Source organism: Lytechinus pictus, unplaced genomic scaffold (genome assembly GCF_037042905.1).
Source record: "Lytechinus pictus isolate F3 Inbred unplaced genomic scaffold, Lp3.0 scaffold_19, whole genome shotgun sequence".
Taxonomy (NCBI): domain Eukaryota; kingdom Metazoa; phylum Echinodermata; class Echinoidea; order Temnopleuroida; family Toxopneustidae; genus Lytechinus; species Lytechinus pictus.
In genome coordinates this window covers 2,281,918-2,296,088 of record NW_026974140.1, presented here as the reverse complement: position 1 = coordinate 2,296,088, position 14,171 = coordinate 2,281,918, and the positions used below count along the sequence as shown (strand labels likewise).

The 14,171-nt window shown below is 34.1% G+C and overlaps 1 protein-coding gene across 1 annotated transcript in view; it reads left to right on the top strand.

Annotated features, from left to right (window-relative positions):
- Nucleotides 1-325: 325 nt before the first annotated feature.
- Nucleotides 326-14,171, top strand: part of LOC129261040 (TBC1 domain family member 1-like) — a 36,026-nt gene continuing 22,180 nt past the window's right edge. The window contains exons 1-4 of the mRNA XM_054899083.2: nt 326-444; nt 7,797-7,888; nt 11,179-11,295; nt 12,794-12,898. Of these exons, the coding sequence (XP_054755058.2) occupies nt 333-444; nt 7,797-7,888; nt 11,179-11,295; nt 12,794-12,898 (426 nt within the window). The 5' untranslated portion in view covers nt 326-332. The remainder of the gene's footprint in view (nt 445-7,796; nt 7,889-11,178; nt 11,296-12,793; nt 12,899-14,171) is intronic.

Sequence of the window (14,171 nt, the reverse complement as noted above, 5' to 3'; positions counted from 1 at the left end):
ACTCCGCAACCGTAGGTCATTTTTAAACCAAACTTGGGTTGTAGCTGTACATAAGAGACCTGTATGTTATCGTGTTCAGAGGTCACATGGTAAGGTCAAAGGTCATTTTGAGGTCAACATTAAAGTTTAGTGCAAGACTCTTATGACAAACGTTATTCCATCCCAGTTATTTAACAATGAACTTTTGATACAATTCTGTTGGGTGCCCGTGGCAAATCACAATATTTCTGGTTACTTTTACAAGTGGGCGAGACACAACACTGCTTATGCCTTGTTTTTGTAATACCACTTCTATTTGTTTTGTCTTTTTGCTTCTGCAGGTTGAATGTATAATGAACACATTGAGACAGGCTTTTAATGCGGCTCTTCATCACAACAAACTACACATCATCTGTGAAACCTGCCCCATGCACAAACTACATAAGTTCTGCCAAGAAGTAGAAGGTAAGTTTGCACAAGGTCTGACAAAATCAAACCGGGCCATGATGGAAATGGTCAGAAACCAATGTGCTCATCCATACCTACCTAGCTCTATTCCAAGGTAATATGTACACCAGAGAATACTCGTGTATTATAATACGCTTGCTCCTCCCAGTCTTTCAGTTATAGGGACATGTTTTTACAGAAATTCACTTCCAGAATAGATTGATTCACCTCAAAGTAGAATTGATTTGGTATTCATCTATTCCCTCTCCAACCATCCCCAAAAGATGAGCCTAGTGCATGGCAATGTGTCTCATTTGAATCAATACTCACATGCTACTCTCAAGTGTTATTCTGAGCTTGAAGTCTTAAAAAGAGATGTTATATATATGCTGTCTCTTCGCTCCAGACATCCAAATGCTGTAATGCTCTACAAATGAAAAGTATAATGATGAAAGAAATGGCTACATCTTGGTGTAATGTAAAATTAACGCTGTGCAACAGAGCTATAAAGGATTTAATAGCTTTTGCAAATAAAATTCTACATCATATTGATATTTCAGTGGTGTAATATTTTCATTATATGTGTGCCCTCAAGATAAAGGCTCCCATCATTTTTATTTTATATTGTGGTTTGGTACTAGTAACTCATAGAGAAGTTTACATGAAGTCATAACTATTAAATAATAAAGCGATTTATGAAATGAAAAAAACATGAAATAATTTGATACCAAAATTATTTTAGAGTGTGGTTTGGGTAGTCACAGGGGGAATGAACATTACTAATTAGTATGCATCAAGCTTTAACTAAATTTATCATTAACAAATGTGGGACCCAAATAAAAAGAGAGCTATCCCATAGTTACTGACTTGTAATAGGTATTGGACAGCTAGCTAGCTAGATATTAAGGCTTGTATTCTGAAATCGGGTTTAATTTAAACTCTGGTTTTAAGTTGTGATTTAACTATGGAAAGCCAGTTGTTACATAAATCTCTAACAGTAGAGGTTAAATGTATCAGCTCATTTGACTCCCAAAACATTATAAACTGCCTAGGAAAGATAAATATGACAATTGTCTTCACCATTAAATAATTAGTGAAGAGCACAGTTAACATGAGAAGCAGTCACTGTAAACAAAATTTTATTGGCTTCCCATAATTTTAGTACAGAGTTAGACCATGGTCTTAGTTAAACCTGACTTCAGAATACGGGCCTATGAGTGTGGGACATGTAGTGTAGGTTTCCCACCCCTTTAACATAGCCACTCACCTCTTATTATTATAAATTATTTTGTGATTGTGGTTTGGATAATGAGAAGATCAATTGAATTATAATAATGTATGCGTGGTGGTTTATAGAAACATTATAAAGAGGAAAAACTACTTTTACTGTGAATGATGAATTTGCATGATTAAGAGAATAAGCCCAATATTGTAGAGATTATTATCTTGTAAGGAAATTCTTGTCAAGACCTGGATAATGTATGCATATTATTTGAGGAATATGATTTGGGTATTCCTTTTAACACTTTGAGGATAGGGAGGTGAAGACTAGGTGAAGTTGAGAGTGTAAGGATGGGAAGATACTGGTGTGAACAGGGTTTAGCATAGTGTGAAGTGAGTGGGTGTGCAACCATTGGTGTGAATGCCAATCTAGGGGGGTGGGGTGCTGAGTGAAGATGAAAATAGTGTGAGATGAAGGGAGGGATGAAGGTGGGGGGGGGGGGGAGAAGGGAAGAGAAGTGGAGGGATTGTGGAGAAGGGAAGGGGAGGGAAAGGGAAGGGAGTGGTATTTGGAGGATGGTGGAGGTAGGGGAAGGGAAGGGAAGGTGGTGAGGAGGTAACTGCCTTAAAAAAAACCTTTATTCTGTCTTTCTGCTTGTCAGTTCGTATTTTGATCAGAGTTTGTATCTACATGAAAATGATAAATTCATTATTTTCAACTGAACCTGTATATATGCGGGCTGGGATCAATGGAAACTGCATAGAATATACCAAAATTAGCCAGTCTCCGAAGGGGTAAGCAGGAGTATCTACATATGGCTATATGATCTTTGTCATTTATATCCGACATTGATAAAAAACTTTGTCAGCTCTGACTAACTCCAGTTTCATTTTGTGTGATTAATTGATATTCAATGTTCCATTTCCTGAATAATGCATATATGCTCTGAGAGTAATCAAATATAGTTATCTAAAATCAACAGAAAAGAAGAATATGAGAAATACCCACGACAACACGAGATTAAGATTTGACTTTAATGTAAATTTCAATTTGTTTTATTAAAGAAAGCCACTGTTCTTGGAGATTGCATTATTGGTGCCAGGATTCTGCAAGAGACAATAAGTTTCTTTACCCTCCAAATAATAGCTCTGAAGCTCATGTTCATTTATGTTCATTTTTCTGCTCTCATTATTTTTACTGAAAAGAAAGAAAGGGGGGGGGGGGGTATCTTAAAAGGGGAAGACCACCCTAACAAAAAGTTGTTTTGCATAGAATGCGAAAAATTAAGGTGATTACAGAATTTTGAATATTTAGAACACCAACAAATGCAAAATCAGCTTTCTTGAGATTGCATAAACCTGTGTCTTGGATACGACTATCAATAGAGTAGGTAGGTACATGGTTTGCCCCATTGCATAAAATTCACTTTCATTACAAGTTACAACTTTGTCTTCAATGGTAAAAACCTTTGAAACAGGGCTCACCAGCCAATAAAAAACATGGTTCTCTGGTAGTAAACATTGATTGAATATGGCCCATGAACCAATACAGAATCTTGCATATCAAGGTGGATAAATTATATCCCATGTATTGTAGAATGGAGGAAGCAACTAATAGAATCAGATCAGTGATAGGAGTCTTGTTGAGAGGAGAAACTCTGTTGATTGGATCATCAGACAGACACACACCAAGGAAGTCATCAATTAGTTTTAATCTTGTGATCCACTGATGAAGTAGAGACCTTGGAGAGCTTTTACATGGGTGTTTAATACAATAAACTATAGGCAACTTAAGAATTCACTGATATTGAAGTAAATCATGTAAACAGACATCAGAGCTTTCACACAGGTATCTAAATCTATGTAATTATCCATGTTCATCATTCAATTTTGCTTATAGTTTGAGAAATATATTTTTTTCCAAAGAGAGAATTTACCATGTAATATGAACTTGTTGATTATGTACCATTATTCACTTACACTTCAGATAATTCTTTGTGTAAATGTAACGATCATTGACTCATGGAAGCTCATATTATGCGCACAGAGCTAGAGCTGAACGGCCCTAGCTAGCCTGGTTCAGTTGGCTGTAGTAAACGTCAGATAAGCTTGTGAGATTGATTATGGTCCCATTTTAATAAATATTGTCTCAGGTATACATGTAAATTATTCGCCTATTTGTTACCACTACACAATGAATTTATGTTTAATTTAACGGTAGGTACATTCAAGGAGCTTCAAACAGTTTGAAGCTCCTTGGTATATCATGAGCCTAACAACAGGCAGAACATGCTTTTCCTTGTCAGAATGACAAGACATAGATAAGCGGTATTTGTAATGTGAACCATTTCTTAATGCCAGGCTGGGATCAAACTGTCCTATTCATTACACAATGCAGACACCGTGTTTACAAAGTGACTCGGCTCAGGGGTTTGACGTGCGAGCCGTGCTCAACACAGCAAAGTGATCGCGTTTATACTGAAACAAAAAGAGCTAGTTCGACACGTTCCGCGGACCGTTGTGCTGAATACTGTCAGCATGGACTGCATCATGAAGAAGCAACCTTTTACTACAATACATAGGATTTAACAAATCTCAGCCCTTTGGAATTTAGCTGTACGGATTTCAGGAATATAATTTTTTGGTGTAACTTTACATCTGTTCCAAATACGTTTTACGTAAGAGTTGGATTGAAGACAAATTTTTAAGTGTAAGTTTTTATAAAAACCAAGCAAAGGCAGGGGCACAGATGTGCCGTGTTTGACCCAGGTCATGCGAGTTCGACACGACTTTCTGATTACACATGAAAAAATATTCAAATCTGACTCAGCTCGCAGGTTGAAACCTACGATTTTGGCAGATCAAAAAAGCTTTGTTCGACACAGCTCGCAGATCACACTGATCGCGTTTACACAGCATAAAATTGCTGTGTTGAGCACGACTCACATGTCGAATCGCTGAGCTGAGTCACTGTGTAAACACGGTGAGAGAAACAAGCATCAGTCTGGGGCTGTTGCTATGGTAACAAACTGGAGATGAGTATGGGCTTGCATTGTTTTGGAGGAAAGGAAGAGAAAGAACTAGTGAAGGAGAAGGGAGGGGGGGGGGGAGGAGGAGAAGATAGTTGGAAAAAAGGAAAATATGAAAGATGGAGATATTTAAAGAGGAGAAAGAAAAAGACGGAAGCGAAAAGGGTGGATCCAGAAAAGAGAAAAGAGGTGGGAAATGAATGGGAATAAAGGGTGAGGATTTTAAAACATAAATACAAAGAAATAATTGACAAAGAGAAAAAGTAGAGGGGATGAAGGAAAATGGAAAGGGAAGGGGAAAAAAGGCTGAAAGAGAAATCGGTTGTAAAGAAAAAAATAAAAGGAAGGGGATAATGAGAAGAAGGGGGGGGGGTGAGGAGAGTTGGGAAATAAAAACAAGGAAAAAATGGGTTGGAGAGTAGAGGAGATAGGGGCTAGGAAAGGTATCCTTATACATAACTCGTATGAACTGACAACTCATTGGTTTATGTATCAAAATATATTTTTTTAAACAGAGAGTTAAGTCATAAACACCACAATCTTGATTTGAAAAGAAAATGAAAAAAAAATGCATAAACTAATTCACAACTTGTGTAATTTGGCAAATCCACTTGGTTTGGTTTTATTTCACTATGTGTTGATTATATTGGTAAGATTTTTGTCATTCAGTTTCATGATAGAAAATGGATGAGTTTATTTAGCACAGAGATGCTTGGCCGGTCGTGAACTCCAGATAATTTCAAAGCGAATCTCTGATGAGGAAACGAGTTTTGATCAACCGAAACAAACAAGCTGACCTTTAAATTGTGGGTCATTTTCTCTTTATGCTATGGCCTTCCCAAAATAAAATAGGACAATTAATCAGATGAGCATGAATTTATATTGGATGTGATACATTTGATTTTCTTTGTACCACACTGGGATTTTTCAAATTTAGTTTTAGTGTTGGTGTTGGATTGATATTCATTATCAGCAAGGCAGCAAAATGAAAATAAGCCTCATCTTCTAATTACTCAAATGTCACTAAACAGTTTTGTGCGCATCCTGGTCGATATGCAAAGGAGTGAATCGATTCCATTCATACACAAAACACACAATAAAAATCAAACAAAGTGACACAAACAAATTCAATTGAATAATGATAAATGTCTTTCATGTCCTTTTTACCCCCATGTTGTATAACCCCCTGGAAAGTAACACCAACGTCAAATAAGTTTTTAATCCTGAGTAGATGGAAAGTAAAAGACAATGAATAAGCCGAATAATTTGACTTAACTTTATTTGTGAATTTGATGGATGCAAGTTGATGGTAAGTTTTTCAGGCTTATAAATTTGCAGAGGATTTTTTTTTTCTTGGAAATTTTTTTAGCTACCTTTTCCTCTTTAATGGACCCACAGCTTGAGAGGAATTGAATCAAGTGCATCTTTTCTTATCAATTAAAATGAGGATGAGCCTCTAGCCATTTAATCATCTCATATCATTTGATATTGACAATTATAGACCAATTTCTGTGCTTCCAGTCCTGTCCAAAATACTAGAGAGAGCAATACATGATCAATTGTATAAGTACTTAAATGTAAATGATCTACTTACAAATTGTCAGTCTGGCTTCAGACCGTCTTATTCTACTGCCACTTGTCTAACTGAGATTACAGACTTTTTGTATGATAAAATGGACCGAAAACATGTTACTGGTGGTATTTTCTTGGACTTACGCAAAGCTTTTGATGTTATTCCTCACAATTTTATACTTGCAAAACTTAAGTACTATGGTATTACTGGCAATGAATACAACTGGATGGAATCGTATTTAACAGACAGAAGGCAATTTGTAATGATTAACAGTTGTCGCAGTGAATTTTTGAAGATAAAATCAGGTGTCCCACAAGGATCTATACTGGGTCCATTGATATTTTGTATTTTTATTAATGACATGTGTAATTTGAAATTGCATGTACATTCTAAAATTTCTCTTTATGCTGATGATACCGCCATTTTTAATCACGGTGAATCAATTAAGGAGGTACAAAAGTATTTGCAAGATGATTTTGATTCAATAAGTAAATGGCTAGACTTAAATAATATGCATTTACACCCGCAAAAAACAAAAGCCATGGTATTTGGTCAAAAGAAAAAGTTGAGGGGTGCTCATTTGTCAGTGAAATTCAGGAACATACAATTAGAAAATGTAAAAAAGATTAAATACTTAGGTGTCATGCTCGATCCGGGCTTGACTTGATGCGAACATATTACTAATATCGTTTGTAAAATATCTCGGGCAATAGGTTGTGTAAGGCGGATTAAGCACTTACTGTCCTTTGATATCATGAAGAAGCTGTACTTTTCTATGATTTTACCTTACATTGATTACTGTATTACATCTTGGGGAAGCAGTGCAAAAATACATTTAGATAAGATACAAAAACTTCAAAATAAATATGCCAGAATGCTTTTGAAAAAAAATTATAATACATCACAAATTCTTTGTTGCAGTCACTGAAGTGGCAATCAGTAGATCAGCGTATAAAATATCAGTATTGTGTTCTTGTATATAAAATAATGAATGATTTAGTTCCAAATTATTTAAAACCTTTAGTATGTAAACAGCCCGTGAAATACAGGACACGGTTTTCTTTACGATGCCCCCTTCAGCTTCCCAAAGCTAGAATTGAACATAAAAGAAAATCTTTCGCATATGTCGGACCCAAATTATTTAATGCACTTCCTTCAAATTTACAAGTTTGTACCTCCTTGTTAGTTTTTAAAAAATCATGCAAAGCCTTTCATACGAATTGATAAAGAGCGAAATGATATTCCATTGATTTACAATGCTATGTATGTTTAAATTGTCACTTCCCACTCTATATTTTGGTGTTAATTGTTTCTGATGTTAGATATTTTGTATTTTGTATTTTTGATGTTGTTTGTTGTTGTTGTTGTTGTTCATAGTTATCTTGACATGTATTTTAAACTGCAGGGCGCCTTTGTAAAGCAGTTTTAAGAACTGAAGAGGCCTACCCTGTAGTATAAAATAAATAGAACAAAAAAAATAATAATATAAATAAATATAATAATCTCTTTAATGCCCTTGTTTTGTTTTCTTTTGGGGGTCATCTTAGGTCTAAATGAAGAGCTGGTTTGGACTCGCCTTCAGCAACAAATATCAGCCTTGGGAGTGTCTTCTTCAAATACGTTTGCACTGCAGATGAGAGTAAGTCCAATTTTAAAACATCAAAAAATGTATTGAATAAGAATGAAGAACATGCATTTAAAGGGGGTATTCATATCTAAATAAGAAGAGTAAACTTCACTGAGCAAAATGCTGAAAATTTCATCAATATCTGATAACAAATAACAAAGTTATTAGATTTTAAAGTTCAGCAATATTTTGTAAAAACAGTTATATGCACATCGTCATGGATATTCATTAGGTGGGCTGATGATGTCACATACCCACTTTCCTGTTTCTTATGTTATTACATGAAATCATAATTGTTTTCATGCAAGTGTGAATGATATGTCTCCCTTCTGAAAAAAATGAATATCTAATGCATTAAATCAGTTCTCAATCCAACTTTCTTTAGTTCTTGGGGGAAAAATTGATTAAACATAATTTCATATATTAAAATAAAAAAAAAAAACAAGTGGGGATATGACATCATCAGTTTTCTCATTGAATATTCACGAAGATGTGCACAGAACTGTTTCACTGAAATAATGCAAATTTTGAAATGTCACAACTTTGTTATGCCGTTTCTGATAATGATCAATTTTTTTGTTTGTTGGTCTGATTTTTCTTCATCTGTTCAAATCAAATTATTTTCAGCCTGGAGTACGCCTTTGAGGTTGAAGGAGAGTACAGGAAATAGAGAAAATGTAAATGCAATGAAATTGATTAATGTCTTTTTAAACAGTCATGGGGTGGTATTCTGAGATCCATTTTATCTCAGATAAAATAAAATATTTTATCTCTGTTAAAATCAGTAAGATAAAATACCCTTAAAATATCTCCGAATTGGTATTCTGAGAACAATTTTATCTCTGTAAGACACACCTATTTTTTAATCAGTATCCAATTAGAAACGCGCTTTTATAGCTCTCTCATATCACTCAACCAATGGAAATCCATTCCGCTAGGAGGTGTGGCGAAGGAGTGAGATTGCGTCAATTCGTTGACTTCAAATACGCTTGCACTATACGCTTGTGCGTCTTTACAGAGATTTCTTTTTAACAAAAATGACAATACTCTCATTTTTTTTCCGAAGTCTATCGCATCTTTTCAACCATAATTTCAAAGACAATATTAGTCAAGAAAAGTCTCATGAAATACTTCTTGATTGTACAGAAATAATGTTGAGGTGTTGTTCTCATGGAGTATATAAATTTTCTTCATTTTCATGTCAATATTTGGAGTTAATTCACCTAGAAATATTGACGAAATCAACGAAGCTGAGATAAAATAGCCCCTACCCTCTTTTAAGTTTATTTTATTTTTTTCTTCAAAGTAACTCTGGCGCAAGCACATCACCCACGTTGCAATGGCCAGATACGCGATGGGTATGTCTACGCAGCCACTGCTCTGTTGCGTATCATCATAGATACGAAAGATAAAATTTATGCGCAAGATAAAACTTCAAATTTTATCTGAGAGATAAAATGTCATCTTAGAATACCAATTTCATTTTAAGAGATAAAATAAAATATTTTAGAGATAAAATGACCTCAGAATACCGCCCATGTTCGTTTTACCTCGTGACTGTAAAACATAATATGCCAAAGGAAAACAAAAAAAAGACAGAGAAAGAAATCCAGAAATAGATTGAGCTATTTGATTATGCATGCAGTGTAAATACTGGAACCCTTGATGTTTACTGACCCATATACATCCAGCCTTATGGCTGAGTGGTGCACCTAAATAGGAAACCTTTGAATAAATGAATATCTAAACCAGATACCAAAAGTAATTAAAGTTTGTTTATAAAGGTGGGAACATGTCAAGGATTTACAGAAATATTGAAAAAAGCTAATATTAACAGCTACTTTCCTCTTTAAATCAAACGCATCTTTTTTGTTAGGTGCCTGGATATGATGAATTCCATTCACTTCTTACTTGTATTTTGATAGTCGGATCAGTTGGGCAAAAGTTTGATTATTTAGGATAGAGTCTAGACAAATATTGAAAAAAATCTTACTTAGCAACTTAGTGTAAATCCAGTTAGTACTATTTTCAGCTTGTCTTACTCTCTCTTAGTTAAAACACTAATCACTTCAATAAAGCAGATTATTATCAATAAATCAAAATTAAAAAATAAAAACCCAAATGGAAAAATTGTTCCGGAAGAGTGTTTAATCACATGGTTTCATTGCATTGTTTCTTCCTATTTTAAGCTTCCATTAAACTTTTATTTAGTGAGTACTCCACATTTTCTCCTGATATTGTACTTGATTCTAGTGTGTTCATTATTAGAGATTAATATCAGGGATAATGTTTTTTTATTGATATAATCAGATAATGAATGTTTCTATTTTTTATATCAATTATTGAAACTGAAAATGAGATATCTCTTTTAAAGGAAATCTATTATTTTGAATTTATTCAATTCATGTATGTTTGAAGAGGAGATTTTTTTGTGCTTATACTTACATGTATACAAGATATCTCGTACAAAATAAACTAAAAGTAGATCATACATTTGAAGATACTCTTTTGCAAAATTATTACATGTAGTCTTGCTTAATATTGATACATAAAAACAGGATGTGTAATGTAATAAGTGATTAGTTTTGAACAATACAGATTATAATGATAAAAAAACACTTGGGTTGATTGGAATAAATCATGTCTAAGAACAAAGGAAAAAATGTCAAGTAAAAAATATGTTTCAACTGAATAGAAAATTACATTAAAGCAGCCATTTACACAGTAAATATGCTGTATACATTTTTATGCAATGCTGTTTACTAATATAAACCTTACAGTAGTTGTTTAAACAGTTTAAACTGTGTTTAAAAATGTGTTTAAAATTTTAAACAAGAAAGTTCTTTTTTTTAAATATAATTTTGATATTTAATCCTTAAACAATTGTTAAGGCATGGTTGTTAAACAACTACTGTAAGGTTCATGTAGTTTCATGGCTTTCAGTCAAATCATGAATAGTATTTTTACTGTGTAGATTTGACTAAAAAAATATTTTGAAGGCAATATTCTGAACAGTTTTTTTTTTCATTATCAAGGCTTCCTTTAATGACTATCTAATATTATATTGCACATACATAATTACTGCTTAATTTTCATCATTAATGGCACAATGTCAAAATCATATTCTTTATGGAATCCAATCCTTGAATGATTGATTCATTGTTGTGCTATTCATCAAATCGCTTTCTAGGGAAATCCTCTCATAATTGAGTTAGAGGTTTAAATGCTTGCTTATAAATCTAGCACCAATGAATCATCATTGTTCATTCATTTGTTTGTTATTTGTGCTTTTGTTATAATAGAATTGTCAAGTTTCAAGCCAGCAGGAGCAGAACCACCTTGCCATGATGTTTCTAATGAAAGTGTGTGAGCAACAACAACAGAACCATACTCATATTAGTGATGAAATCAAACAAAAGGTATGATATAATGAAGGAATGAAGGAGTGCTAATAATAATGATGATAATAATAGCTGGATTTATATAGCGCTTTTTGCCTGAGGATACAAAGCGCTTGCTATAATTACCCCGGCTATAGCTCGAGCTACCATCATCGCCGCTCAGTGGATGCAAGGAATTAATCCTGCCAGGTACCCATTCATCTCACCTGGGTTGAGTGCAGCACAGTGTGGATAAATTTTTTGCTGTAGGAAAACACTCCATGGCTGGGATTCAAACCTACAACCCTCTGTTTGAAAGACAAGAGTCAGATCCACTAGACCATGACGCGTCCACATATAGTTATATAGTAGTGATGGTGGTGTGTTATGATGGTAGTGTTGGTAGTAACAATGATGGATGCAATGATGCTTTGATTGAAGTGTTTAACCAATGAATGGTGGTGGTGGTGGTAGGTGGTGGTGACTGTTGAGATAAGGTTCATTTTAGTTTAGTTAGATGTTACAAGGGTTAGATTTTCTTGTGCTTGTAAAACTAAGACCCTATTCTCATCTACATTCTTAAACTAGTTTAGTGGAAACCAGTTTTATCATCTAATGTGAATGCTGACAGCGTTCTTGGAAGCGATCATAAGTGGTGTTGGAAACCAGTTTGGAAATTTATTTTGAAATGTGGTTATATCTTATGATATTTTGCATTAGGGTTATATCTTTTGATATTTTGCAGTAGGGTTATATCTTATGATATTTTGCAGTAGGGTTGACTTATGATATTTTGCAGTAGGGTTATATCTTATGATATTTTGCTGTAGGGTTATATCTTATGATATTTTGCAGTAGGGTTATATCTTACGATATTTTGATGGGTCTGTGTAACCATCACAGCAGCACCCATATCATCCTATCAATATACATCATGCAAAGAGACTGCTTATGAGAAGGATCAAAGGACCAGTCGCTAAATGGACCGTCATGATGATGCAGTATTTTGATGGAAATATGAACCCTCTTTGTGACACCCATATCAAATATATAATCAAACAAATTTGATCTTGGGGTGGGGATAGTATAGATGGAGTGGTCAAGGCAGACCTAATGATGTTTGAAGATTGTAGTTTTATCTATGCTGAAATGTCAATGATATAATAATGTTTAAAGTCTCTTTACATTCATTCTTTGTTTTTGAATTGCAGACAGTATGTTCCTTACTTCTGGGCGTGTTTGATTATTCATTCATTTGTTCATTTAAAAAGAAATCTAATTCATGCTTTTATTGATTAATTAATTGGTGGGTGTTGTGAGTGTTATAATGAAATGGTAGGCCTATGGAATGTACAATTCAACTTTTATTTTCATTGAAAATTTCTCTATTTTTACGTTGATGATTTGAATGCGATTATTACTTCAGAGTCAATATCAAATTCAAACACGTGAGCACAAGATTTTTGACCACTTTTTTCTGCAAATAATTAAATTTTTTTGCTCTTTCATGGACTTTTTTTTTCTTCAAATTTCATAGGAAGTATACAAGTCAGATTCCAATAGACCAACCACATCCAAGCTGGAATCTTTGAAGAAAGCCAAGAAGTCTTTGACTAGTTCCTTTGAGAACCTCCTAACTAGAGTGAGTAGCAATCATTGTTTATTATTAATTCTAATAGAGAACCCAACTACCAACACACCTGCTATTAAAGGTCACATGGCCCTAATGGTCACATGACCATAAGGAGTTACCCTCCTTTTCTTCCTACAGAAACGCCCACTCTACGGTACAATGGCACCTTGAGATTTGAGTGGTTACCATATTTCTTTGACTTTATTTTAGTGACAAATCAATTAAATGATTTTAAGATTTATTTTCTTTGAGGTTGAGTGTGTACATTAAGAGCCCTGTCCAACACAAATGTTAGTGATTGATCGTGTAGTTGATTTTTAATTGATCTTTATTATCCTATAAATCAATTGTAAGATCAGATGCTAGGCTTGTGTATACTGGACCAGGTGATTGTTTTTTTCTTTTTGCAGGGACTCTAACCATTTGAAGACTTTTTTTTTTCAAAACAGGAAATATTCAAGAATCAAAAGTGGAGTTTAATAAATTAAGCTTTAAAAATTGAATTCTGGTCAGTTTATTATTCATGATGTTTGACATATGATCATTGTCCGTAAGGTTGTGAAATGTTGCCTTCTATGTGTGACTTGTGGAAGAAAAGGTTGTGAATCAGATTTTGTAGATTTCATTCCAAGTATAGAGAAATGTTTTAAAGGCTTTTAACTAGATGGCCAATTTTACTTAAAGGCAAAATGAGTAATTGAAGGCAGAAGAGATACGATAAAAAATGCAGAGTTATTCTGAATGCAATTTTCAATGAAAATACTGTAATATGCAAATTGTGCAATGGCAAAAATCACTTGTGCCAAAAGCTTTCAACTGTATTGTACTGAAGACGAACAAAAACCTCAAATAGGTGAGAAATCTTGGACGGGAGAAAGTATGAATTATTGATGGTGCTTTGATTTCCTGATTGTAAACAACCAGTGTTACCCTTAAAAGCAACGCCTTGGGGTACATTTGCATTAGGAATGGTGTTCCACCCCCGGACACTTACCCCTGCTCCTAGTCTTGCGTTTATGCAGCATCTGTGCGTGTGCTCGCAGGTATATAACCAATTTTAGGTCAGATTTTAAAGGTTCCATCATCCTTTGGAGGTGTATTGTTCACCCAGAATTCCACCTTACATCAATAACGGTTTTGTGAATTTATTTTGAAATAAAGGAAGTAACCAGATACACGTGTAGAAATACAAAATAAGCTTTCTGATTGATCTGCTGTCAGCTATTAAAGAGATATAAAGCAACATAATAAAAGCATTAGAAAACAACTGTGTCCTAATTAT